The following is a 27,974-nucleotide window of genomic DNA, read 5'->3' as shown; positions in this document are numbered from 1 at the left end:
TTAGCAAGGCATAATATCCCATCATGATACTCTGTGGTTATTCTACTGCTATTTTCAAGTCAGACTGTGATGGATCAGTCACATCAAAGAAAGTGCACAACATTCTTATCTCCACATTCTTTGCTGACTTCAGTTTTGTTGCATATGCATCACTGTTAACATCCGTGCAAATAACTGCCATTTCAGCTCACAGTTAAATTGGTCTAGTCACAGTTCATCATCAGTTACAATGTTCAACACTGATTTTCATGTACCAACATTAAACCTAGTATACACCTACTAACAGAGCTCTAATTTCTTAGTCTTGTATCCATAAGTAGGATAGTACATTATCCAAAACAGCAAACACTTTTTAACGTTATAACTGTCACATAATAGTTCAACTGATTGATTAGTCCACATCTGACATATACAAAGAAATTTACTGACAAATACTATTTTATATAAAAATAATCTACACAGAGAATACACCATCAATGAACCTTTAACATTTATCAAGTAACTACTTTACTATTTAATGTATCGAAGTCACACACTTTTCTTCGTCATCACTAAATAAACACAAAATTTAAATCCTCTGCCAAAATAAGCTGATGTTAACAGGAGCTAACATGAAATAACCAACAAATAGTTTCATTATGGATGCTATTTATCATCAAAAGTGGATGCAGAAATGTATTTGCAATCTATAGAGTAGAAAGATATCTGGAGTGAGCACTGCATTCTGTGGGTGTTGTCAGAATTAAACTGGGTTTGTCTCCAGACAGCTTGAAAGATATCAATTTTTTAAACAGATGTCAACCAAAAAGAGGCTATCTAGGAGTTAATTTTTTTTCTTTTTGATACAATTCCAATAGATCACACCTGTGTTATTTCTAGTCAGGTTTGTCTTTTTAAGGGAGGAAGGGGTTGAGAGGGGGTGGAAGCAATTAGCAACAACTATTTACAGTACAGAAAATTAAAAGTAAATCAAAAGTTAACATATTCCAATAACAACATGAAATGAAGAAATGTGAAGTAAATGGAAGCTGGAAATTATTACATGATGTACTGGGTGAAATTACAGCATGCATCATAAATACATTATCTACACAATCCTGGTACAGAACTGTTGCACTGTATAAAGACATTCTGAATGAATATAAAAATTTTTAAGTCTCTCTCTGGCTAGTGACAAGACAAGGCAGGCTCTTGTGCAGTGTCTGTATCGGAATGTCAAATAGCCAAGAGATCTGATATTGCAATAGCGTGGCATACATCTCAGGCCACTGCTACATGTCACTTGAGCAAGGTGTCTGAATCACAAATTCAGCAGTAATATCTCCCTGAAAAGGGAGCATAACATCATTCTGCCAACCACTGCAGAAAGTAATGAACTGAAAGCCTGAAAAGAAAAGCTGGGACAACATGATGCTATGAAGATGCCGAGAAGCCTAAAAAACCAGGCCACATTTGGTCATATTCGTCAATGCAAAATGTCATTGCCCCCAGCAGACAGCTACGTATATTCCGGGCGCATTGTCATTGTTTCAGGAAGGTTCGGTAACTGCTTCTGTGAGTGGACACCAGCGTCCATGGCTTCCTCTGGTGGAAAGGCCATCACAACTGTTTACATGCACCACCATACTGTGCAGAGCTGCAGTGAGCTTACTGCAGTGCTATCTTTGATGCCCATGAGTGCACCCTAGTAAACCACATCACTGAGCTGTTGGGCATCACTACTGAATGGGCAACACCTGCCACCAGCTGTGTTTAAAATATGCACCAAGAAAGAAATACCTGAATGAGATGGAAGTTGGTAGATGTAATGTACATGTACAGACAAACAAATGATTACAATTTCTGAAAAGTTGGATGATTTATTCAAGAGAAAGAGCTTCAGAAACTTAGCAAGTCAGTAATTTGTTGGTCTACTCCCGGCCCATATGCAAGCAGTGATTTGGCTTCACATTGACTGACAGAGTTGTCATGTGTCCTCCTGAGGGATATCGTGCCAAATTCTGTCCAACTGGCATGTTAAATTGTCAAAATCCTGAGATGGTTGGATGGCTCTGCCTATAATGCTCCAAACATTCTTAATTAGGGAGAGATTGGAGAATTTGCGGGCAGAGGTAGGGTTTAGCAAGCATGAAGACAGGCAGTAGGAACTCTTGCTGTGTGCAGTCAGTCATTACCTTACTGAAATGTAAGCCCAGGATGGCTTGCCATGAACGGCAACAAAAAGGGGCACATAATATTGTTGACATACTGCTGTACTGTAAGGGGTGCCAGAGATGACAACCATAGGGGTCCTGCTATGAAAAGAAATGGCACCCCAGGCCATCACTCCTGGCTGTCCGGCCACATGGCAGGTGTCGTCAGATTATAACCCCACAGCTGACCAGGTGCCTCCAGACACATCTTCGCCAGTCATTGGGGCTCAATTCGTTTTCGCCAGTCATTGGGGCTCAATTCGAAGTAGGACTCATCACTGAAGACAGTTCTACTCCAGTCAATGAGATTACGCAAAGTTTAAGGGTGAGATAGATAAAGTAACATAACTTATTAACTACTTGACTGAAATGAATGAAAGTGTTGGGGGATGTTCTCAGAGGTCTTCCATTTATATACATAAGGTAGACATATCACATGGCCTGAGGATAATGTGACTGTAGTGCCAAATGGGGCCAGGCCAGCAACATGAGGCAGTCGAAGGAATGGGAAAAGACAGTGTGTTTTAATCAGTGACCAGTTACAATGCACTCTGGTGTTGGTCTTCATTACAACATGGCCCAGAGACAGTATCTGGATGACTTCACATGGGGAAGAATAATTGGGAAACTGGAAGGAGGACAAAATGCGACAAGTGTAGCCCAACAGTTTGGTACTGTTCACAGTACTGTTTCATGTACATGGGGAGCATTTCAAATCATAGGCACTACTGCCTGAAAGAGAGGAGGTGATGGACTATGGTTAACTACAGCTGCAGATGATCACTAAATTGTGAAGCACGCAAGAAGAGACCTGTGTGAAACAGCAAGTGTGATTGCAACCACATTTAACACATTCACAAGGCAATCAAATGCATTCCACAGTGGCATGGTTGCTACAAGGGACTGGACTCTTTGCCCAATGACCAGTGCCTTGTGTTCCACAGACACCTGCACATTTGCGGCACCATTTGTGATGATGGCAAGAGCATAGGGACTGGACCAAAGAGAAGTGGGGTTCCATGCTCTTCTCAGATGACTGCAGATTCAGACTGAGAGTAATTCTGGATGTACCCTCATGTGATGAGAGGCGGCAACACATAAAGCACCCAGGAACACTGTTGAACAGAAGCATTCTGGTGGTCCAGCCATTATGGTGTGGGAAGGCGTAATGTTGCACGGGTGTACTGACCTCTAAATCTTTGAAAACGTTACACTCGTTGAGCAATGTTATTGTGATACTGTACTCCTTCCCCATGTGTTCCTTTCAGGGATGCATTTGGTGGTGACTTCATTTTTATGGATGACAATGTGTGATCACACTGAACAGTGTAGGTGGAGGAGCTCTTGGAATGAGAGGATATTCGACAAATGCACTGGCCTGTCCATTCTCATCAAACACATGTGGGCTGCATTGGGGGGACATATTTTAGCATGTCTACATGCACCAATGGCCATCCAGCAGTTGACAGTCATGCCGGTGGCAGAATGGAATGCCATAGTGTGATCAGCTTGGAGCAAGTTGCAGAGCATGCATTGCTGTCCATGGTGATCACAACCCCCTTTTAACAGATTGACTGCCACAGCAAAAATAAGTAAACTGTTCCCAGAAGCCATGTAAAGTGGTTGATACAGTTTGATTCATCATCTTATTTGTAGTCCATCTGTATCATCACAACTTTAAAAAACCTGCGAGATATCTTGTAGTTGCATACAGAGTAGAACGTTCAGCTCAGATATTCACTATGAGATAGCTCACTGACAACAATAAATCACCAGCTTGTGTATCTCTAAGCATGTTTGACAATGCAAATCATGTCTTTCTTGTAACTGCATCGGAAATTGTTCATCCTTCATTGTAGATGATTCACTCACATTTATCATTATCTGTGTTCAATTTTCCTTGTAAAATGGCTAGTAATAAGAGGAAACTGAGTGATGTAGAACTTGACCAGCCAGCCAACATAAACAAATCAGAATGGGACAAGTTCATGCACAAATTCTCGAATGGTGAAAGTTCCTACGACCATCTTCATGCGAGCATTCAAGTGAGGACTCGAATGAAGATAACAGTGAATGCAATGAAGAAGAAGATGAGGTGGATGGCCAAATAGCACGCACTACAAATAATAGTGACAAGTGGAGTGTAGTGGCAACTTTTGACATTGAATGTAATAGAAACACCATATGTAGCAGGAAGAGGTGGAAGGCATCGTATTAAGACTCATTTAAGCTTTCCAAGGGATCTATTGTTTCCAACTACAGTGCCCCTGTTCCTCTCAGTCTGCATCACTGGGTCCTGAAATGCTGAGGACACCACGTCACTGTCTGCGAAATGGCTGCCTAAGCGACCCGTGCACGCACTGCTGTGTTCGGACTTGTACAGCAGCGGAGTTGCGGCATCATCAGGATGAGCCGGCAGCCGACTCAGAGGCCTTCGTCTCTGCCGCCTCAGTGCCGCCCATTGCAAGGCGACCCGTTGCGCGCTGCCTCGCCAGTGTGGCTAAGAACGCGGTGACAACGAGACCCTATGATCCGGCGTCTGAATCTGCGGCCCTCACCTTGGATGTCTCTGGTGCGCATTGGGAGCCAAGACGACTGCCCGCAGTAGTGAGCCGTGGAGTGGCCTCAGAGGGTCCCCGCATCGGCCTCAGAGGGTCGAACCAGTGACCTGCTGGGGACTGGAATGCTGGCGCCCCATCTGCTGCTGTGTGTAGCCAGTGGTGTGACATGCCCCGCCGTCCAGGAGAGATGTCACACTTGAATGCCTTGTTAGAAAACCGGCACCTATTTATACGTGGCTGTGTGCCTCTGTTTTGCTAACACACTGCTCCGAGTCATATTCTCATAACACCTAGGTAGGCCAGTGGGCCCCTTCTGCCTGTAACTTGTGCCATGCAAACCGCTGCGTACACTCTTTTTAGCAGGCTCTGTGGCCTCCATTCTACTTTGCAACCACTGGTAGCGTAACTTACTGTCAACAGGCCTGCACCTGGCTGTAACTTGTGCACTCTGAAATATTGCATCAACACTGACTTTTCCTATCCCAAATGATAGTGCCGCTGCATTATTCCCCCCTTCAGAAAGACCTGGTCCCCAGGTTGACCTTTAACTACCTCTTAACTTGTTTGGGTCGGCACCTGTAACATATTTCCTTACTTTTAGAAAACTTAAATGTTGTCTAGTGCTCCTTAAACACATGGCATAAAACAAAATGTAAAAATTCCTTATTGGATGACCACTGCTCGATAAACCCCTTACCTACTCATCTCACGCCCTCAGTATCCAGTCCACTGGGACTTGGACTACCCTTGGTTCCCTCTTGGAATTGGCTCTCCGCCTGATCAGAATGAAAACAACACATAACAAAGTTAAGGCTGCGAAGACACTTGGCACAGACGTGCTCAAAATAGTCGTTATTCGCTGTTGCCTTTCCCTATACTGCGCGACATGTTGCACAAGTTGTTCAGCTGGTATGCGCCCCTCCTGCTCTGAAACGAACTAGTTTGGTCCTATTACGTTACATGCAGTTCCATTGATTAAAATTCCGCTCCCTTTGAGCTTTATATGTTTCACTTCTGCAAATACTCACTGTTGTGGACTGGCAAGACAGCCAATCCACAGTGACGGGTAGCCGAAAGGCACGTGTTTAAGCTCACGCAGGCTGGCGTGAGGTCTGGAACAGGTAAGGGAATTTATAGTAGCAAAGAACATAAGTAACTACTGGAATACTTAACTTTAATCCATAATTGGTGAACATCGGTCTGACGGTACATGCATCACAAGATAAATAGCAATTGATAATGGCGCCTTGCTAGGTCGTAGCAAATGACGTAGCTGAAGGCTATGCTAACCATCGTCTCGGCAAATGAGAGCGTAATTTGTCAGTGAACCATCGCTAGCAAAGTCGGCTGTACAACTGGGGCGAGTGCTAGGACGTCTCTCTAGACCTGCCGTGTGGCGGCGCTCGGTCTGCAATCACTGACAGTGGCGACACGCGGGTCCGACATATACCAATGGACCGCGGCCGATTTAAAGGCTACCACCTAGCAAGTGTGGTGTCTGGCGGTGACACCACACTCACTGCTCAAAACAACTTGCTACTACTATTAATTTTTCGTATATGGAGAAGATCCAATGCATCCCAACCTGTTGCAAGCTCAATTTTGGCTCCATGATGTCCCTTGGACAGTCTATTTCTTCTCACCATGCACGTATCCAGATTAGTGCTTACCATTCTGGCTGGACATACCGTTACCTTTCCTCTATGGCAGCTTCATAATTCCTTGCTTGTCATCTCAGCATACCAGTTGCTAGCTGCTGAAATCAGCTATACCTCCTTAGTTTTCACTTCTACCAACTTGTTTAATGCTCCCCTTTTCAGTGACCTGAGGGCAGGGATCACCATCACCCTTCCTCCCTCTTCAAAAAGACTGCTGTCCCTAACAGGCTCACAATACTTGAAAACATATGAATATACAATGCCTAATTAATCTATGCAAACCCAATGATACAAAACAAGAAAACAAAAAAAAACTACAAATACTCTACTATTTTCTGGATCACAAAGCATACGGTACTTCATGCTGTACTCTATCTTCCTGGTTTTCTCTATGCTTAGCACTTCTCTTCACTCTCTCTTTCCTCCTCTTTCCTCCCTGTGACACGCCTGGAATCACATCAGGACAACCCCTAAATGGCCGTAACCGCCCAATGTGTACTATCGTTGTTCTAATTGGCAGCTGAAGCTTAACATTAACGGGGGCTGTGGTTTCAACAACTTCGTATGGCCCTTGATACCTCACGAGGAAATTTTTCCTTTTCCCTTTTTGCATATAGGGGCTGGACAGCATTACCCTTTGCCCTACTCTATACTGTGGTAAACATCCTTTCCACTTCACTGCGTCTTCCTGCCTTTCCAAAGTCTTTGTATTTACCTTTTGTAGCTGTTTCCAAACATCCCAAATTGTTCTCGTGAATTGACATAGAGATTCACCGGTCCTTCCTGTCCGTAGCCTCACCAAATCAAACGGTGATGGCATTTTTCACCCATACACTACCTCATATGGAGACAAACCAGTATTTGTATGGATTTTTGCATTATATGCACATACAATATGCTTCAAATACTCGTCCCACTGATGGTGATGAGAATCCACATAAAATCTCAGCATCTTCCCAATTTTTCTGTGTACTCATTCTGTCCTTCCGTTGGCCTGTGGATGCGATGCGCTCGTCCTCAACTTCTTTACGTTCAACAATTTACACAGTTCCTTCATTAAATCTGACGTGAAGTTTGTTCCTTGGTCAGTAATTACTGTCTCTGGTATACCAAACGTCAAAATCCAGTTGTTTACTAATGCTTGTGCGACCATTGCTGCCTGTTGATTTGGCATAGCTGCCATCTCCACATACCTTGAAAAATGGCCTATTATTGTCAGAACGAATCTGTTCACCGATGGTGTTCACCTGATAGGTCCTACGACATCAGTCCCCAACAAAGAAAATGCTGCTTCCGTTAATCGTTGTAGCTGTATCTGTTTCTGACTCAAATCTGCACTCTGCACACACGGTATAAAATTCATGACATACTGATCCACATCTCCTTTCCTACCTCTCCACCAACACCTTTTCGCCACTCACCTATTTGTCACTCTACACCCACCATGACCAGATAACATGTGACCATGTGCTTCCTTTAAAATCTCATCTCTCAACTTCGCTGGCACTACTACCCTTGGCCCTAACTTCGTTTCCCTGCACAGAAAACCGCCATACACATTAAATTGTGGCTTTGTCCGGTACAAATTACAAGCATTGTCAGCATCCTGTAATTCTTGCCATACCGCTAGGTCATAACCTATGACTTCTACTTTTGCCACCTTCCTACTTAGTGCATCTGCATTACCATGCTTCATCCCAGGCTTGTGCAACACCTCACAGTCGAATTCACTAAGCCTCACAGCCCATCCAGCGAGTCTAGTGAACGGATCCTACAACACCAACAACCACTTCAATGCAGCAAGATCTGTCACTACCTGAAATCTTCTCCCATATAAATAACATTTAAAATATGTGATTTGATAGATTACGCTAAGCATCTCCCTCTCTCTGTCGTTGAGTAATTCTTCTCTGCTGCATTCAACGCCTAGATGCATAGGCTACAGGATGTTCTTTCCCATCAATTTCCTGACCAAGAACACACCCTAATGCTTGAGTTGATGCATCACATGCTAGTATAAACTCCTTTTCAAAATCTGGAAACACAAGAACTGGACTTTATGTTAGCACTTCTTTCAGTTCGTCAAACACTTTCTGACACTCTTCTGTCCACTCAAATTTCACACCCTTCCATAACAATTGCGTCAATGGCGTGCTAAATCTCCAAAACCCTTCACGAACTGTAAATTCCGATGAATGACTGCACTTCCTTAAATGTTTTTCGTTCCCGAAAATCCCTTACAGCCTGTACCAACCTCGGATCTGTTCACACTCTGTCCTTTCTGATGATATGACCCAAATATTTTACTTCTTCTAATGCAAAATGACACTTCTCCAGGCTCAACATCAAATGAGCTGCTCTTAACCTCATAAAGACTTCCCTTAACCGCTGCCTATGCTACTCCATACTACTTGAAAACACTATAATATCATCCAAATAGACAAGACACTGGCATGGTTTCAAACTCCTCAAGACACAGTCTAGCAACCTCTGAAATGTTGCTGGAGCGTTTTTCAAACCAATTGGCATTCTGATGTAGTGGTAATGGTCTCCAGGAGTAGAGAAAGCAGTTTTTGGGCGATCCTCTGGAGCCACCTCTAACTGATGATAACCACTTGTCAAATCCATCATAGAAAAATACTGGCATGTCCTAAGTCATCAAAGTCCCCAATATGTTCGGAATGGGGTATGCATCCATTACTGTCTTATTATTGAGGTATCAGCAGTCACAACAGAACCTGCATTTCTTAGTTCCATCCATAGACTTTTTAGGCACAATGACAATGCCTGCTCCCCAGCAACTATTACTGTGTTCTATAATACCGTCTGCAAACTGCTGATCAATGAAATCCTCCACAATCGACTGCAAATACCTCGGTATTCTGTATGGTTTATGGTAAACAGGTGCTTCATTCCCTGTTGGTATCCTATGTTGAACTAGTGGAGTTATTGGCAGTGGCCCTTGCAGAAAAAACAAGTCCTTAAATTCCCACAATAATTCTTCCATATGCTCTCTTTCTCCTCCTTTCAAATGCTTAATTTTGTTATGCAATGCAGTACTATCGGCATTTAGAGGTTGAGCCCTTCACATACCTCTCGAACACCAGTTTTCATCATCTGGTACATCCAAATTTGCTACTAAAACTCCTTTTCTCAAATTCACATCTGCAGCACTAAAATTATCCACGTTCAAGGGAACTACTCACCCGTCGTTCCCCTCCTGTACACATACAATACTACGTTTCACAAATCAACCCAATGGACCCAAAAATTCATTATCCTCGTATGGTTCAATAACACATACTGTACCCACAGGTTGATTCGACTCCACACTTACCCAAAGCGACTTCCCAGTGCCACCAGACACACATTCATGAGAATTAGCCCTTAATGCTAATGTACGCGGTCCAATTGGTTTGTTCATTACGCTGAACGCCCCTCGTGACAGCTCTCCATCGACAACAGTTTCCCCTAGCTGAAATAACATTCCACCAAATTCCACAGTTCATTGTCCAAGATCAATTTTGGCATGATGTTGATGCAAGAAATCTACTCCTAGGATCATATCGTAGCTCTCGCTTACCCATGGTACTACCTCCATGCATGCATCAAATCGGAATTTACCTATGCGAAAGTCAACTGCCACTGACCCCAAAGGTGTGACCTCGCTATCCCCCCTCCACGCAACCTATAACGTGGTGGGTCTAACTTCCTTCGTCCCATTAAACTTGTAGTAGCCACTGACACTTGCACCCCTGTGTCCAACAAAATCTTCAACATTTTAGTTCCTATGGCTCCTACCACTGAATGTCCTACCTCTGCATACGTATTTGTAGCATTGAAATTAAACAGGAGCTCCCTTGGGTGGGTCTTGGGCCCCCTCTGCCGTTTAACGATTGTTCACCTCTACTAACTCCACTTCTCCATCCTCCAAGCTGCTGATTTCCACCTCTTCCTCTATTCCTCTGTGACTGGGTACATTGCCTCTGCACATTTCCTGTACGACCATTCTTATAACATTTTATACCCGCTGTAAACAGTTTGTCTATCACGTACCCCCGTTGCCGCATTTATTTCCTCACATTGGAGAATACAAATCTTTCGGAGTCCCTTCACACACTTTACGCGATATATACACAGGAAACCTCTCAAAAATACATCAAGTCCCCTTTGCTCGGCCTTCTGCAACAGAACACCATTAGCTTCATTGCTCTGACCCAACTCATAAGTGTACTCGTTAATTTCTCTTATTCTGTTCGCAAATTTCTCTACCATCTCCCCCTGTCTCTTCGTCATTGTACTCAAGCTCTCCCTAAAGTACCAAGTGCTATTTTGTTTCTTGTACCTCTGTAAAAGCACCTCCTTTAACTGCTTCAACTGTGCCTTCCTTAAGGCCTCAGAACAACCTTACACATCCTTCGCTTCACCCGTTAATCTAAATCTTGGCTACATGTAACAACTGTTCATCCGACCAACCATTCATCATAGCTGAAGTTTCCAAGTCCTCCACAAACGAACGCACATCCTCAGATGCCAGAAAACAGAATAATCAAACTCGTGGCAGCTAGATCAATCTTCTGCTGCAGAATCCTAGGCAACAACGACTGATCCAACACGGTTTCCCGCTCACTTCTAGATGTTAATTCACTCCTCAACTGTATATTGTCCACTGTCAACTGTGCTACCCTTTCCAACACAATCCATACTGCTACTGGTGCCAGCACACCTTGCGTTCCTGACTCTGCCATTGTGTTGCTTTCGTTCTCAGTTAGTCCCGAAACAAAACATTTAACTACAAGAACAACCCGACTTCCTACAGCTCCATATCATCACACTCAGTATCATCATAAACCAATACAAAAGTAATCAAATGCCACGAAAAACAACATCTACAGTAACACTTATTCTGACCAAAAAAAAAAAAATATGCCTACGCAAAACATCCAAAATGACCTGCCAAGAGCCATACTCAAAACACAAACAAAAGAGAAAGAAAATGTCTCCAACACTCAAAAAGAAAAATTGGTCAACACTCACCACATTTTGTGACTGTAATGCAGGCAGTGGGCTCAAACACCATACTGTACAGACGATGTCCGCTATTCTGACACCAAATGTAGTGGCAACTTCTGACACTGAATGTAACAGGAACACCAAATGTAGTGGGAAGAGGTGGAAGGCACCATATTAAGACTTGTCCAAGCTTACCGAGTGATTTATTGTTTCCAACTACAGTGCCCCCGTTCTTCTTGGTCTGCAGCACCAGGTCCTGTAATGCTGAGGACACCACTTCGCTTTCTGCAAAATGGCTTGGCGCGGAATGGCTGCCTCAGCGACCCGTGCACGCACTGCTGTAAGTAAGCTTTGTACGGCAGCGGAATTGCGGCATCGGCAGGATGTGCCGGCAGGGGACTCAGCGGCCTTCGCCTCTGTCACTCAGCGCCACCTGCTGCAGGGTGACCCAAGGCGCACTCCCTCCACTGGTGTGGCTAAGAACGCAGTGCCGAGTGACCGCGATCCAGCGTTCGAATCTGCAGCCCTCACCCTGGATGTGTCCGGTGCGTGTTGGGAGCCAAGACGACTGCCCGCAGTAGCGAGCAGTGGAGTGGCCCGTCACTGGCTGGTTACGGACCCCGCATCAGCCTCAGACGGTCGAAACAGCGACCCGCCGGGGACTGGAATGCTGGTGCCCCATCTGCTGCTGTGTGTAGCTGGTGGCGTGACACGCCCGCTGTCCAGGAGAGCTGCCACACTTGAATGCCTTGTTAGAAAACCGGCACCTATTTATATGTGGCTGTGCATTTCTGTTTTGTTAATGCACTGCTCCGAGTCACGTACTCATAAGACCTCGGTAGGCCAGCGGGCCCCTTCTGCCTGTAACTTGCACCATGCAAACTACTGCATTTACTCTTTTCAGCAGGTCTACAGCCCTGTGGCCTCCATTCTACTTCACAACCACTGGTAGCGTAACTTACTGTCAGCATGCCCACGCCTGGCTGTAACTTGTGTGCTCTGAAATTTTGCACCAAAACTGACTTTTCCTATCCCAAATGGTAGTGCCACTACAGGAGTGACATTCCTCAAGATCCACCAGTATTTGCATTCAACAAGGATGTGGGACTGAAATTAGACATAAAATTTGGTGTTAACGCACTTGTTGATTTGTTAGTTTTTTTTTTCCTTTTTTTCCTTGAAGAATTCTTAATGTCATTATGTGAACAAACAAATCTATATGTGAGCCACGACGAAAAAGAACATGGGAAGACATTAATGAGGCTCCTGAGATGGACGCATACAGACGTTGTGGAAATGAAAGTATTTCTGGGGCTGTTGTTGCACTGGAGGACAAGTCCTTCTTATAGTGTCACGTTCTGGAGATCTGTTATGAGTAGAAACCGATTTCAGCTTTTACTGAGATATCTACATTTCTCAGACCACTCATGGCAATCCAGTGAACAACTACACAAAATTAGACCAATTTTGGACCATTTCAGTAGCATAATATTCCAAACAGGAATCTCTGCATTGATGAATCAATGGTTTTGTGGCACAACTGTCTGTTTTTCAGGCAGTATATCAAAAACAAGAAACAAGTATGGTGCAAAACTTCACGAACCATGTGACTCTAATGGTGAGGTTCTCAAAATAAAAATGTGCTGTGGCAAATCACAGGAGAAGGCCACGATGGGTCATGCATCTGAAGTTGTTTTACAGCTGATGGAAGCTTTCTTGAACAAAGGATATTTGCTTCATATGGACAATTTTTATAATTCTATATCACTTACAATACTGTTTTTGACTTACAAAACCTATCTGTGTGGAACATTATGTAACACCAGAAAAGAAAATCCAAAATTGTTAATTACTATGAAACTGAAGAAAGGTCAGATGGTATGGAAAAGAAATGACAGTGTTGTTCAAATGGTTCAAAGGGCTCTGAGCACTATGGGACTTAACATCTATGGTCATCAGTCCCCTAGAACTTAGAACTACTTAAACCTAACTAACCTAAGGACATCACACAACACCTAGTCATCACGAGGCAGAGAAAATCCCTGACCCCACTGGGAATCGAACCCGGGCACAGGAAGCGAGAACGCTACCGCACGATCACGAGCTGTGGACGACAGTGTTGTTGTTTGTAAATGGAAGGACAAAAGGGAAGTCCTGACCATTTTTAATATGCACCATGCTGAAATGATGGAAATTCACAATCGAAACAGCGAAGTTTCCTTGAAACCAACATAGTCACAAACTACAACAATGGCATAGCTGGTGCTGATCAGTCAAATCAAATGCTGTAATATTATTCAGCATTGTGAAAAATTATTGGATAGCTTATAACACTTGTTCTACATGTAATGGAAAGTTATCTGCACAATGCCCATCAGTTTTATAACTGCAGGAAAGAGTAAGTATTAAGTCAGTCTCTCTACACACTGCATTCAAATAATTCATAAGGCTGACTGGGCAATGGATCCACTTTCTTCAGTGCAAATGCATGAATACGTCTCTAACTCGTGAATAGGAGTAAAATGGACAGCGACTACGGATAGGTGTTATGCTCGGTGGAAGTGTACATCGGCTGTGAGGCATACCAAGGTGGACCGTACAGTTGTGATAACGCTGTGCCCCGGATGGTGCACTGCTTAGTAAGCAGATCCCGGGTTCGTAGCCTAGTCTGGTACACATTTTTGGTTGTCACCACTGATTCCGCTTAATGTCCTGCTGCAGCTGATAGCAGTCATCCCCCTTCAATTTACATACAGTATTAATTCTCTAGCTTGTACAGAAAAATTTATTCAGCCACTGACTGAAGATAACATGCCAGACACTTAAAAGACAAATGGCAGCTTTCATTATTTAGAGGCAACACTCACCATTAAGAAAAAGGTGCACCCAACAAAGACATGCAAAGTGTGCACAAACAAAAGAAACACCTTGAATCACAGTACTTTTGTAGCATTTGTGAAGAAAAGCTGGCTCTTGGCGTGGAAGAATACTTCACGACATGTCATCAGTAAAAGAACTTTTATTTTCATTACCATTAGTGACACAAAGTGTACACTTTATGCCTAAAGCTAACATATTTGTATGAATTTTTATATGCACTTTTCTGTTAGTTTATTCCAAATGTGAAAATAAAAATTTTGTTAAACCATTCCCAAACAATTTACTATACCTGTCCCTGACGACCTGTAAATCGCATATCTTTACTATGAATGTTTACATATCTGACTTTATGCAGAAATGCGTTTCCTACAAGTTAACTTAGTTGGCACCAGTGGTTAGGTCATCAGGTATGACATAATTCATAGCTGGCAGTCGATGTGTTAAGAACCACATCCTGCCTCTTGTAATATCCAAGGGAACATCATAAATCATGGTGACTTCAGTGTAATTATTATCTTTGAATAAAAGTGTCATTTCTGTTCATCTCATTGTGTATTTCTTTCAGTTACCTTCTGTACTATACTGTAGCAGTTCTTTCTATGTAGCATTTGAAGGGTTAAAACTAATAATAATGATCATGAGAAATGTACGTACGCGTTCTAGGACTCCCCATACTCGAGGATAAAAGTCTCGTGGAACTCTGTTCAATGCTCCATCTAGTCTTCGCCGGCGAAGCCACTGGCCCTGCCGATCTGGCTCCACATCATCTTTCCCTTCTAGGTCTGAGCCCAGCAAGATACCAATCTGGCTCTTCTGTAATCATTAGCACGTAATAAATTCAGACAAACTGCATAAAATATTACAATTTATGTAGTCCTGTACACTGCTTAATCTGAAAGGCAGGCAAGTACAGTATTATCAAATACGAATAAAATATATGTGACAGGAATGCTCTGTGGAAATGAGAAATGCACAATGTTTCTAAGGTGGACACAGCAATTAACAAAGGCCATCATAGACAAAGACAAAACTATTTTTCAGAGTACTAGATAATACAACTAATACCAACGTGAGCAAGGCAGAAAATACTGATGTTTATATTATTTGCCCCCTGCCCCCTCACTCCATATCTGTTTCATGTTTGCTTTTTGGACAACAACAAAAAAATTCAAGTAAAAATTTAATACAGCATTTGCCTTCCTATTCAGCTCAGATTCAAACCATTATTCAAGATTATTTCTCTATGAATGGCCCATGAAAATATCTGGCCAGGTCACTGACTATAGCGGCTTAGCAACTTATGGTGATGCTATACTCAAAGGATGTGAGCGACTTTCACCTATTTGTGCTCATAACAGTGGTTTTCCAAGAGTTTGTCTTTAAATATGTCTGCTTGTGTCTGTATATGTGTGGATGGATATGTGTGTGTGTGCGAGTGTATACCCGTCCTTTTTTCCCCCTAAAGTAAGTCTTTCCGCTCCCGGGATTGGAATGACTCCTTACCCTCTCCCTTAAAACCCACATCCTTTCGTCTTTCCCTCTCCTTCCCTCTTTCCTGATGAGGCAACAGTTTGTTGCGAAAGCTTGAATTTTGTGTGTATGTTTGTGTTTGTTTGTGTGTCTGTCGACCTGCCAGCACTTTCATTTGGTAAGTCACGTCATCTTTGTTTTTAGATATAATTCAACATATAGTTATAAATACTTGTGTATGAATTTATTTTATGTAAATGTAAATGTAAATGAGAGCCAAATGCATGTTTACATGCAAGTCATTGAAATAAGAACAACTGGCCCAAAGCCAGTGGATGGAAGTATAACATGCCCTAAATTATTTTTTGGGAGACACATAAGGAGTAGGGAAAAGAGTTATTTTTAGTAGCAGAGAACTAGTTGATGAAATTAAAACCTCAGAATGCTTATGAAGTGCAGCACTCCCGCTCTAATGGATTTGACATTATCAGCTTTCTTTTTCCGTAAAAGCATACATTTTCATTAAATTAATTGGTCCTGTTAGTCAGGAATACAAATGATCACCACAGGGTGAGTATTACAATGTCTTTGTGACCCCATAGACGGGATCTCACAAACAATAGTCATTAGAGTATCACGCAAACCAAGGGGCTTGCTTGGTCTTTGATGAGAAAAGTACCTGCAGTAGCCAAGAATATACCGAATGAAATGTATGATTCAGTTATATTTTCACATTCCTGACAGATGCAAACTGAACAAACTTTCGTGGGATGTGGTTTGTCTAATGCAACTAAATGAGCAGCTGTTTTTATTGTGCCGTAGATGTTTCACTTTTTTACTGGTGAACCATTTTTAGTGGCCTGTAATACAGCCTATTTTTGTATGTAATAATTGCAGACTTGTTACTATATTACAGATTTTTGCAGCATATCTTCCTATACAACAAATTTCCTTTGTCTCTCTCTTATTATTTATTATGCTCATTTATTGCCCCTAATCCCTGATATTATTCTACCATACATTCTTCTGATTTATGCAATGTACTCTGCTATGCCAAATTTGCATTTTCTACAATACTTTTGGTTTTGTTTCCTCCTATTCTTCCATATCTAATTTCATTCATATTTTTCAAAATACTAGGTGGAAGCTACTTGCAAGAAATCAGAGTTAATGCACATAATTTCCTGCTTTTGTTCAACCCACCTGCATCATTGTCTTTCAAGTGCAAACCCCAAAAGAAAATGAACTTAATGGCATCAATTCTGAGTAAGTATCTTGTCACTTTCTTCACAACCATATGTCTTTGTTTCTTCTTCATATGAAATTACATCATATTAGACCCACTAACTTCTATCTGTGTAGATGTTTTGGCCTGATGAACCCCCCCCCCCCACTCCCACCCCACTGTCATGTCATAGACCTTAGTTGTCGGTGCCACCACAATGCTAACAATGAGCAAAAACAATCATTTACCGTTTATTTCAGAGATTTTAGAATGCGTGATAAAAATAATGATCTCATCAAGTGAGAGATTCATAGTGTAAAACAGTTTCTGAATGAAAAAAAAACCACTCTATCAAAATTTACTGGCAGATAAACAAAATATATTGAAATATGATGAATGAAGCTTTAGTTCAAAAATGGCGCATCATTTTTCATGGCAGGCAAACAAATATTCAGTACCAACAACAATCCCCTCAACCTTCTGTTGTGACTGATGAACTGAAATCAAGGATTAAGGGGAAAAAAAGGGTAGATAGACATTTCACTACTGATGGACTGAGCTTTTGCTTTCCTAAAAATGTGCAATCAGTTCCTTATCAAATCATTGGAGGTGATTTGGGCCATAGAAAAGTGTATGCCAGAAAAAGAGAGAGAGAGAGAGAGAGAGAGAGAGAGAGAGAGAGAGAGAGAGAGAGAATTATGAACAATTTCTCCCTTCTCCCTCTATAAGACAAAGATGGGTGAAGAAATTCTGAACTACTATGTTACTACTGGTGATGAGATCTGGGTCTCGCATTACAGTCCAGAAACAAAATGACAGTAAATGGAATGGTATCATTAATGCCCCCCCTCCTCCCTCCCCCCCTCAACCCATCACAAAAAAAATAAGTTCTGAGCACCAAAAAGATTATGGCCACAGAGTTTTGGGATAGAAAGGGCAGCCTACGCATCGACTTCATGCCTTGAGGAGAGAATGGAACAGCCTATTGTCAGATCATAGACCCATTACACTGTGCTGCTCAAAATGAATGGTATGGACTCTTGTCCAACAACATTGTGCTTCCTTATGATATGCTTAGTCACATTTTGCTATGTTGATGAAGGATTTGCTTCAACAGTTTAACTGAGAAGTTTTTTAGCATCCTCCTCGTAGCCCAGACTTGGCCTCAGGTGATTACCAAATTTTCGCAGCCTGTGTGGAAAGCATTATGGAAATGACAACGAACTAACTGACAGAGCATGTTTGTGATTGGTGGCAACAGAGTATACAGAAAGCATAGAAAAAACAGTTATACATATTTTCCGCTCCCCATGAACCATGGACCTTGCCGTTGATGGGGAGGCTTGCGTGCCTCAGCGATACGGATAGCCGTACTGTGGGTGCAACCACAACGGAGGGGTATCTGTTGAGAGGCCAGACAAATGTGTGGTACCTGAAGAGGGGCAGCAGCCTTTTCAGTAGTTGCAGGGGCAACAGTCTGGATGATTGGCTGATCTGGCCTTGTAACACTAACCAAAACGGCCTTGCTGTGCTGGTACTGCGAACGGATGAAAGCAAGGGGAAACTACAGCCGTAATTTTTCCTGAGGGCATGCAGCTTTACTGTATAGTTAAATGATGATCGCGTCCTCTTGGAAAAAATGAGATCGACAGGAAGTGCAAAATGGCTAAGCAGGGATGGCTAGAGGACAAATGTAAGGATGTAGAGGCTTATCTCACTAGGGGTAAGATAGATACTGCCTACAGGAAAATTAAAGAGACCTTTGGAGAAAAGAGAGCCACTTGTATGAATATCAAGAGCTCAGATGGAAACCCAGTTCTAAGCAAAGAAGGGAAAGCAGAAAGGTGGAAGGAGTATATAGAGGGTCTATACAAGGGCGATGTACTTGAGCACAATATTATGGAAAAGGAAGAGGATGTAAATGAAGATGAAATGAGAGATATGATACTGCGTGAAGAGTTTGATAGAGCACTGAAAGACCTGAGTCGAAACAAGGCCCCGGGAGTAGACAACATTCCATTAGAACTACTGATAGCCTTGGGAGAGCCAGTCCTGACAAAACTCTACCTTCTGGTGAGGAAGATGTATGAGACAGGTGAAATTCCCTCAGACTTCAAGAAGAATATAATAATTCCAATCCCAAAGAAAGCAGGTGTTGACAGATGTGAAAATTACCGAACTATCAGTTTAATAAGTCACGGCTGCAAAATACTAACGCGAATTCTTTACAGACGAACGGAAAAACTAGTAGAAGCCGACCTCGGGGAAGATCAGTTTGGATTCAGTAGAAATATTGGAACACATGGGGCAATACTGACCCTACGACTTATTTTAGAAGCTAGATTGAGGAAAGGCAAACCTACATTTCTATCATTTGTAGACTTAGAGAAAGCTTTTGACAATGTTGACTGGAATACTCTCTTTCAAATTCTAAAGGTGGCAGGGGTAAAATACAGGGAGCGAAAGGCTATTTACAATTTGTACAGAAACCAGATGGCAGTTATAAGAGTCGAGGGACATGAAAGGGAAGCAGTGGTTGGGAAGGGAGTAAGACAGGGTTGTAGCCTCTCCCCGATGTTGTTCAATCTGTATATTGAGCAAGCAGTAAAGGAAACAAAAGAAAAATTCGGAGTAGGTATTAAAATTCATGGAGAAGAAATAAAAGCTTTGAGGTTCGCCGATGACATTGTAATTCTCTCAGAGACAGCAAAGGACTTGGAAGAGCAGTTGAATGGAATGGACAGTGTGTTGAAAGGAGGATATAAGATGAACATAAACAAAAGCAAAACGAGGATAATGGAATGTAGTCTAATTGAGTCGGGTGATGCTGAGGGAATTAGATTAGGAAATGAGGCACTTAAAGTAGTAAAGGAGTTTTGCTATTTGGGGAGCAAAATAACTGATGATGGTCGAAGTAGAGTGGATATAAAATGTAGACTGGCAATGGCAAGGAAAGCGTTTCTGAAGAAGAGAAATTTGTTAACATCAAGTATAGATTTAAAAGTCAGGAAGTCGTTCCTGGAAGTATTTGTATGGAGTGTAGCCATGTATGGAAGTGAAACATGGACGATAAATAGTTTGGACAAGAAGAGAATAGAAGTTATCGAAATGTGGTGCTATAGAAGAATGCTGAAGATTAGATGGGTAGATCACATAACTAATGAGGAGGTATTAAATAGGATTGGGGAGAAGAGAAGTTTGTGGCACAACTTGACTAGAAGAAGGGATCGGTTGGTAGCACATGTTCTGAGGCATCAAGTGATCACCAATTTAGTACTGGAGGGCAGCGTGGAGGGTGAAAATCGTAGAGGGAGACCAAGAGATGAATACACTAAGCAGATTCAGAGGGATGTAGGTTGCAGTAGGTACTGGGAGATCAAGAAGCTTGCACAGGATCGAGTAGCATGGAGAGCTGCATCAAACCAGTCTCAGGACTGAAGACCACAACAACAACAACAACAACAACAACAGCAACAGAAAAAACCAAACAATTGGGCAAAATCAAACATCACCCCCCATCTCCAAAGTGTCACCGTCCAGCCAAAGAGGAGCATTCCTCTAGTGAGCCATTATTACCCAGGCCTGGAGCAACTGAATCACATTCTCCGCCAGGATTTCGACTACCTCTCATGCCCCGAAATGAGGAATGTCCTACCCATTATCCTTCTTATCCCTCCCACAGTGATATTCCACTGCCCATGGAAGCTATACAATATCCTTGTCCAACCCTATACAATCCCTGCTCCCAACTCCTTACCACATGTCCCATATTCCTGTAATACACTACTGGCCGTTAATATTGCTATACCACGACGATGATGTGCTACGGACGAGAAATTTAACCGATAGGAAGAAGATGCTGTGATATGCAAATGATCAGCTTTTCAGAGCATTTGCACAAGGTTGGCATTGGTGACGACACCTACAACATGCTGACACGAGGAAAGCTTCCAACCGATTTCTCATACACAAACAGCAGTTGACCGGCCTATCGCAATTGTGGTTTATTGTATCGCGACATTACTGCTTGCGTTGGTCGAGATCCAATGACTGTTAGCAGAATATGGAATCGGTGGGTTCAGGAAGGAAATACGGAATGCCGTGCTGGATCCCAACAGCCTCGTATCACTAGCAGTCAAGATGACAGGCATCTTGCCTGGCTGTAATGGATCGTGCAGCCCCCTCCCAGATCCCTGAGTCAACAGATGGGGACGTTTGTAAGACAACAACCATCTGCACGAACAGTTTGACGACTTAGCAGCAGCATGGACTATCAGCTTGGAGACCATGGCTGCGGTTACCCTTGACACCGCATCACAGGCCATGTATGGAAGTGAAACATGGCCGATAAATAGTTTGGATAAGAAGAGAATAGAAGTTATCGAAATGTTGTGCTATAGAAGAATGCTGAAGATTAGATGGGTAGATCACATAACTAATGAGGAGGTATTAAATAGGATTTGGGAGAAGAGAAGTTTGTGGCACAACTTGACTAGAAGAAGGGATCGATGGTGTACTCAACGACGAACCTGGGTGCACGAATCGCAAAACGTCATTTTTTCGAATGAATCCAGGTTCTGTTTACAGCATCATGGTGATCACATCCGTGTTCGGCGACATCATGGTGAACGCACATTGGAAGCGCGTATTCATCATCGCCATACTGGCGTATCACCCAGCGTGATGGTATGGGGTGCCATTGGTTACACGTCTCGGTCACCTCTTGTTCGCATTGACAGCACTTTGAACAGTGGACGTTACATTTCAGATGTGTTACGACCCGTGGCTCTACCCTTCATTTGATCCCTGCGAAATCCTATATTTCAGCAGGATAATACACGACCGCATGTTGCAGGTCCTGTACGGGCCAAGCAACTGGCTCGTCACAATATGCCAGTCACTACTCTTGATGAACTGTGGTATCGTGTTGAGGCTGCATGGCAGCTGTACCTGTACACGCCATCCAAGCTCTGTGTGACTCAACGCCCAGGCATATCAAGGCCGTTATTACGGCCAGAGGTGGTTGTTCTGGGTACTGATTTCTCAGGGTCTATGCACCCAAATTGCGTGAAAATGTAATCACATGTCAGTTCTAGCATAATATATTTGTCCAATGAATACCCGTTTATCATCTGCATTTCTTCTTGGTGTAGCAATTTTAATGGCCAGTAGTGTAGACCTAGGTGCAAGACATGTCCCATACATCCTCTCACTACTACCTAGTCCAGTGCAGTCACAAGTATCACCTACCTCACCAAAGGCACACCTACTTATGAAAGCAGTCACGTGATCAACAAGCTAAGCTGCAACCACTGTGCAGCATTCTATGTGGGCATGATAACCAACAAGCTGTCTGTCCACCAGAATGGCCACTGACAAACTGTGGCAGCCAGACCATGCAATTGCTGAGCACACTGGTGACTGCGATGTTGTTCACTTCAATGACTGCTTCACAGCCTGCACCATCTGGATTATTCCTAAACACACCGGCTCTTCTGAAATGTGCAGGTGGGTTCTCTCCCTGAAATATATTCTAGGTTCCCTTAACCCTCCTGGCCTCAACCTTCGTTAGTCACTGTTCTTCACCCACCTATCCTCTTCTTTGTTCCCACTCCAGCACTACACAGCCCTCTATTCCACCAACACACCCACAGTCTTTTTACTCCTCTGTCTCCCCCCCCTCCCCCTTCCTCTGTCTATCCTCCCCACTGCATCTAGTCATGCTACCCTCTCCCAGCTATCATGTGCTGTTGCTCACAGTCTAGCCTCAGCAGCCAGACATAGTGGTCGCGTGTGTGTGTGTGTGTGTGTGTGTGTGTGTGTGTGTGTGTGTGTGTGTGTGTGTGTGTGAGAGAGAGAGAGAGAGAGAGAGAGAGAGAGAGAGAGAGAGTTGAGTGTGTGAATTTGTTAAACATAAAGTGCTGCAACATCAACATAACAAGTTAGTTTGATTTTAGTATATTTTTGAAGCATTAAAAATTCAGGACATATAGTAACAGGAAAAAGGATAAAAATTATTAAGTATCCACATGCTCAAGCAGTGTTGGCAGAATCAGAGGAAAAACTACAATTTATGGTGGAGAGAGTGGAAAATTGCGAAAAAGAGTGTGAAATGAAGATACACGTAGGTATTTAGCAAGTTTAGCGATGGAAACAAACTGTCTGGAGGAAATAACAAATGGCATATCTAAAGTATAAGAGCTTTTGTAAAAGCAAACCTTTGTTGATAGCAAAAAGAACTCTGGCAGAATTAAGAAAGATATTCATGAAGTTTTTCATATGGAGTGTAGTTCAGCTAACAAGAAAGAAGAACTTGTGCATATTTAAAATGTGGTGAGAACAGTGCATAAAGAGAAAGGGAATGATAGAATAGGAACTGTAGAAATAATTTAAAAAAGTGGAGGAAGGAATAAAGACAAGTCATAATGAAAAGAACAAAGAAAACATATTAGCTGAGACATATATTGTTAAGAAATTGTCATGAATAAAGAGGCAGCAAAGGAAAGATTAGAGGGAACAAGAAGCAGCATCTCGGAATGATAGATGACATGTAAAATGGTCAAAGTTATCAGCAGATTAAGAAAGAGGCATTCGACAAAGGAAACACGAGAGTATGTAGATTATGCAACAGTTTCAATGGATTGGTAAAAATATATCATTTAATACAAGCTCTATGGAAAAAAGGAGGCCTAAAAACATGTATTATTTCATATCTAGTAGACTGAAACATTATATGGTAATTGAAAGTTCTTGGTGTAATATAAATAAAACAAGGAGTAAAGGTTACAGTTCATCGTATAGTTCAGGAATTGAATCATTGATAGGCACATACACAAGACTGAGAATATTGCTTAGGTTTCAGATGAGTATCGAATGCATAATCAACAGCACCTTTATTTTGACAGCTGTAAGTAGTTCCATGTGAAAAAAATCCCTATCATACAGCCATGGCACCTACAGTGTGAAGAGAAACAGGAGATATCCAAATACGCTATTAATGTTGTCAGAGGTTTTATAAACAGACAATATCCTGCTCAGTTAGTATAAAACAGATTTGCTCAATCATTTCTTTTCAAGAGACCAATGGTCACCCAAAGCAAAATCTCGTCACCCATCCAACCTAAGAAATATGCTAGCCCATTTTAATTCCAAACCTGGACCCAAGTTTCACTACTTTCTTCATTCCCCTATGGATGGTCCAGATGCAAGATCTGCTCCATTACAACCAATCATTAACACCTACTGCAGCCCTATCACAGCCATGTGTAAAAGCAGTCCTGTCATATACTGGTACTGCAGTAACTGTATATTGTTCTATTTGGGTACAGCTATCTGCCCACATGATTGATCACCCTCAATCTCTGGCAAACTGAAAACAGTAGCTGCAGTTGCTGAGTATGCTGCACACTACAACTTCAGAACTACTTCATTGTCAATGCCACTTGAATGAAAGTCATGAAACAAATGAAAAACCTCCTAGAGACAAAAAGGCTATAAATTTCTAAAATTATATCGTAATCGTGAAATTTAATACCAGAGCTACCTAAACAGCTCATGCGTGATATTATTAAAAGGCATGGACGGCCAAAACCTCTGTACTCATGCAGATCTCTCTCACCTAACTGCATATTTACCCCACTACCACACTACACTAAATAAAATAACTTATCAGTAGTATTCAATTATTTTTGGCTCACTGGACACATAATAAAATTTATAATTGGATGAAAGTGTAAGCAAATGGACAAGAGCAGACAGTTTCACTGGTTTTCACCTCTCAGGCTGATATGTAATCGTGACACATATAGTTTCATAATTGAGAACAGCCTTCACACCCATATGTTGATCAAAACATTGATATCACATTTGTGACCTCATTGTAGAGGTGTGGAAACTCTCCTTGAAAACATCTTTGTTGAAATCCAGGACAGTTTTAATTTAATTTGTCTTTCAAATGGAAATTACATTGCAGCACAATCAGTTCCACGTGCACCTGTACAGGGGTGCTTTTGAATAAAATGGCAAACGTTCTGAAAAGCATCTCAAAACAGATGAAAAATTGGTGGTGTCCTGAAAACAATTCGAAAACTTTTCCTGTAATTCTTTCAAAGCCACAGTGAATTCTTCAAAATATCTGTTTTCCTTGACCTAATAGAGCTTAGGGAAATGATTGTGTTCTTTGTCAGAAGCTGTTCCTTCCACAATGTGATTTCCTTTTTAAATGCATCCACTTTCCCTGTCAAATCAGAAAAAAAACTGCTTCATCTTGTGAGATCTTACTGAGAGCAGTGTCCAGGCATGTTCACTTAAAATACAAGGTCTGCAGTCCATTCTGGATTTTCTAATTTTGGTTCCTGCTTTTCTTTTTCATTCAAATATGCAACAATAGTGTTTCTTAAATTGAAATATTGTTATAGGCGTGCCCCTTGAGTTAACCAATGCCCTTCACAGTAATATACAGGGTGTCTCAAAAGTTATGCTACAACTTCAGTGTGTTATAACACCCAAATTAAGATATTCACACCACTTTTGGCGTATGTGACACACAAACTCATATAGTTTTGTTGGTGTGTGTTCCAGATTGTTGTGAGGAAGCATAATGAGAACAGTTCAAGAAAAGGCTTAGTGTATGTAATGGTTTATTCAGACCAAATAAAACATGCAGGATCAAAGGAACTTCCAAACGTAGCATATGAAGTGAAGCATCCACCCTCACCAATGTTGAGATGCCGTTGGTACAGAAATTTTATGCAGACAGGAAGCGTTGATGTGAAGTTTCATACTGGATGACCCAGAAAAAGTGAAGCCAACAAAAAAACAAATACCATTGGCTTTTCAATATCCACCACAGAAGTCTGTTCGGAGGGTGTCGCAGGAGTTGCAAATCCCTAGAGCAACCATGTACCGGGTTCTTCGGGAATGTCTACAGACGCATCCATACCGACTACAACTGTTACACGCACTAAAACCAGACAAGAAGCCTGACTTTACACCCATGGCCTTCTTTCCATGGGCGTAAGTTAAGGACAGAGTCTACCAAATGCCTGTCAACACATCAGTAATTTAAAGTACCAAATTACTGTTACAATTGCCACAGTTGATGTGGATATGTTGCACTGGGTGTGGATACAGCTTGAATACAGACTGGATGTTGTGCCTGCAGTGAAAGGTGCACATGTCGAAATCAGCTCAATGGTGCGAAAAGTTTGAGAGATGTGTGTCACGTAAGCAAAACATGGTGTGAATTTCTTAATTAGTTTGGATGCTATAATACATTACAATTACACCGTATGCTCTGAGACACCTCATCAGTCTCCTAGTCTTTGTTCAATTCAATCAAAAATTGTTGACTCTGACTGTGTACTGAAGCATGTGACTACAGAACATTTACTATTTGTACCACCAATTCCATCACATGTACCTGCCTGCAAACTTACCAAAAGCATTTCTTGATGTACAAAACAACAAATCTCATAAAAATCATCCTTAAATTCTTTGTGCACAGTGTTTTAATGCCACTGTACAGAAAATTTGTGTTACCTGTTGATTATGTGATGGCATAATAAGCATCGAGAATTCTCATCCTTCCCTTCAAAAAATAACTGTGACTCCCATTCATTTTTGAAGGTTTGTTATGATAGATACTAAACTTCTGATTTTTGTGCAAATAGCTGCTTGAATGGTAAATGTCCTTTATATCACGAGCAAATAGTGAAGAATAAACAGCACTGACACTAGAATTCTGCGAATAGAAAAACGTCCTGCTGACCAAGAAATGCTACACCAAATGCCAGAAGAAACAGTGCTGAATAAAATGTCACACTGTGCCCAGCAGTGCTGAGATGGACCTAGCAAAGCCAAGAAATCCCAAGTAGTGCCAACACAGACTGAGCCCTGAACTAGACACATGCAGCACATTGTGCATGTGTAAAGTTTTGCATGCCATGGCCAACCCTGCTGTAAGTAAGACAAACATTGAGTGAGACACTTAATGAAGGACAATACAAATAAACACAATTATCAAAGCTACATATTATGAATTACATGTGATAAAGTGTTGATTATCCTTACCAATATTATGCTGCCTCTTGAAGCTGCACTGATGCATGAACCACCTCACTTACGTTGGTAGTGTGTAACTAGTTTTCCTGCTTACTACATATTCTTGCTCAAATATAAACACTTGTTCTTTTACATCTAATAGTTGTTTTCCTATGTGTGCAAACATAGTTTTACCATGCATTTCTTAATCACTTTCCCAATTATTTCTCCTCATTTATATAAAAGCAATGTTCACATTATTAAGATAAGATACTAACCTTACTAACACGGCTTGATTTGCTGCTGATTACGGAGAAGTTGCCATGTCCAACTATATAAAAATTGAAAAAAGAAAGCTGCATTATACATTCTGGGAATACATTTCTTTCAAGGATTATCAAGTGCACTGCTATCAGCATATAGAACACTACTTACCACTGCTTAGAGCAAACTCTTTTCCACTTAAGATGTGATGAAGCAGATTTTTCATTTCAAATGGTGACAAATTAAGCAGATGTTCTGAGGCTTCCTCTCCAGTGCAAATGAGTGTGCGGGAGAGTTCTGTAGCCATTACCTGGAGAGAAGGAGAAGAAAACCTTAGGTGAAACAAGACACTGTTGAAACAAGTATACATTCATAACTGATGCATCACTTCAGCAATTAACAGAACAAATAAGGAACTATATGATCTGTGAAGTTTTCACAAGAAACACTATGCCAACTAAGCAATTCAAGTATGCCTAATGACACAATTCAGCAGATTAAATAAAACAGTCTACTAGTGAGTACGGATTTCCACCCAGAAAGTAACCACAGGCTTGGTATAAACATATCAACCACATCTTGAAAGTCTGTTTGGGTTTGCTGCCGGATCCTAAAATCAACTTGACTCAATATTTCGTCGATCCAACTGTTCGCCATCTTCAGGAAAATG

The 27,974-nt window shown here is 41.9% G+C and overlaps 1 protein-coding gene across 2 annotated transcripts in view; it reads right to left on the bottom strand.

Annotated features, from left to right (window-relative positions):
• The window catches only part of LOC126475093 (probable phosphorylase b kinase regulatory subunit alpha), a 263,393-nt gene that overhangs the window by 8,974 nt on the left and 226,445 nt on the right, over positions 1–27,974 (bottom strand). For both annotated transcript variants that reach the window (XM_050102666.1, XM_050102667.1), the window contains exons 20-22: positions 27,476–27,614; positions 27,319–27,371; positions 14,959–15,117 (exon numbers count right to left, since the gene is read on the bottom strand). In XM_050102666.1, coding sequence (XP_049958623.1) covers positions 14,959–15,117; positions 27,319–27,371; positions 27,476–27,614 — 351 coding nt within the window. The remainder of the gene's footprint in view (positions 1–14,958; positions 15,118–27,318; positions 27,372–27,475; positions 27,615–27,974) is intronic.

Source organism: Schistocerca serialis, chromosome 4 (genome assembly GCF_023864345.2).
Source record: "Schistocerca serialis cubense isolate TAMUIC-IGC-003099 chromosome 4, iqSchSeri2.2, whole genome shotgun sequence".
Lineage (NCBI taxonomy): Eukaryota > Metazoa > Arthropoda > Insecta > Orthoptera > Acrididae > Schistocerca > Schistocerca serialis.
The sequence above is the reverse complement of the archived record's forward strand: the minus strand, read 5'-3'. Positions and strand labels throughout refer to the sequence as shown.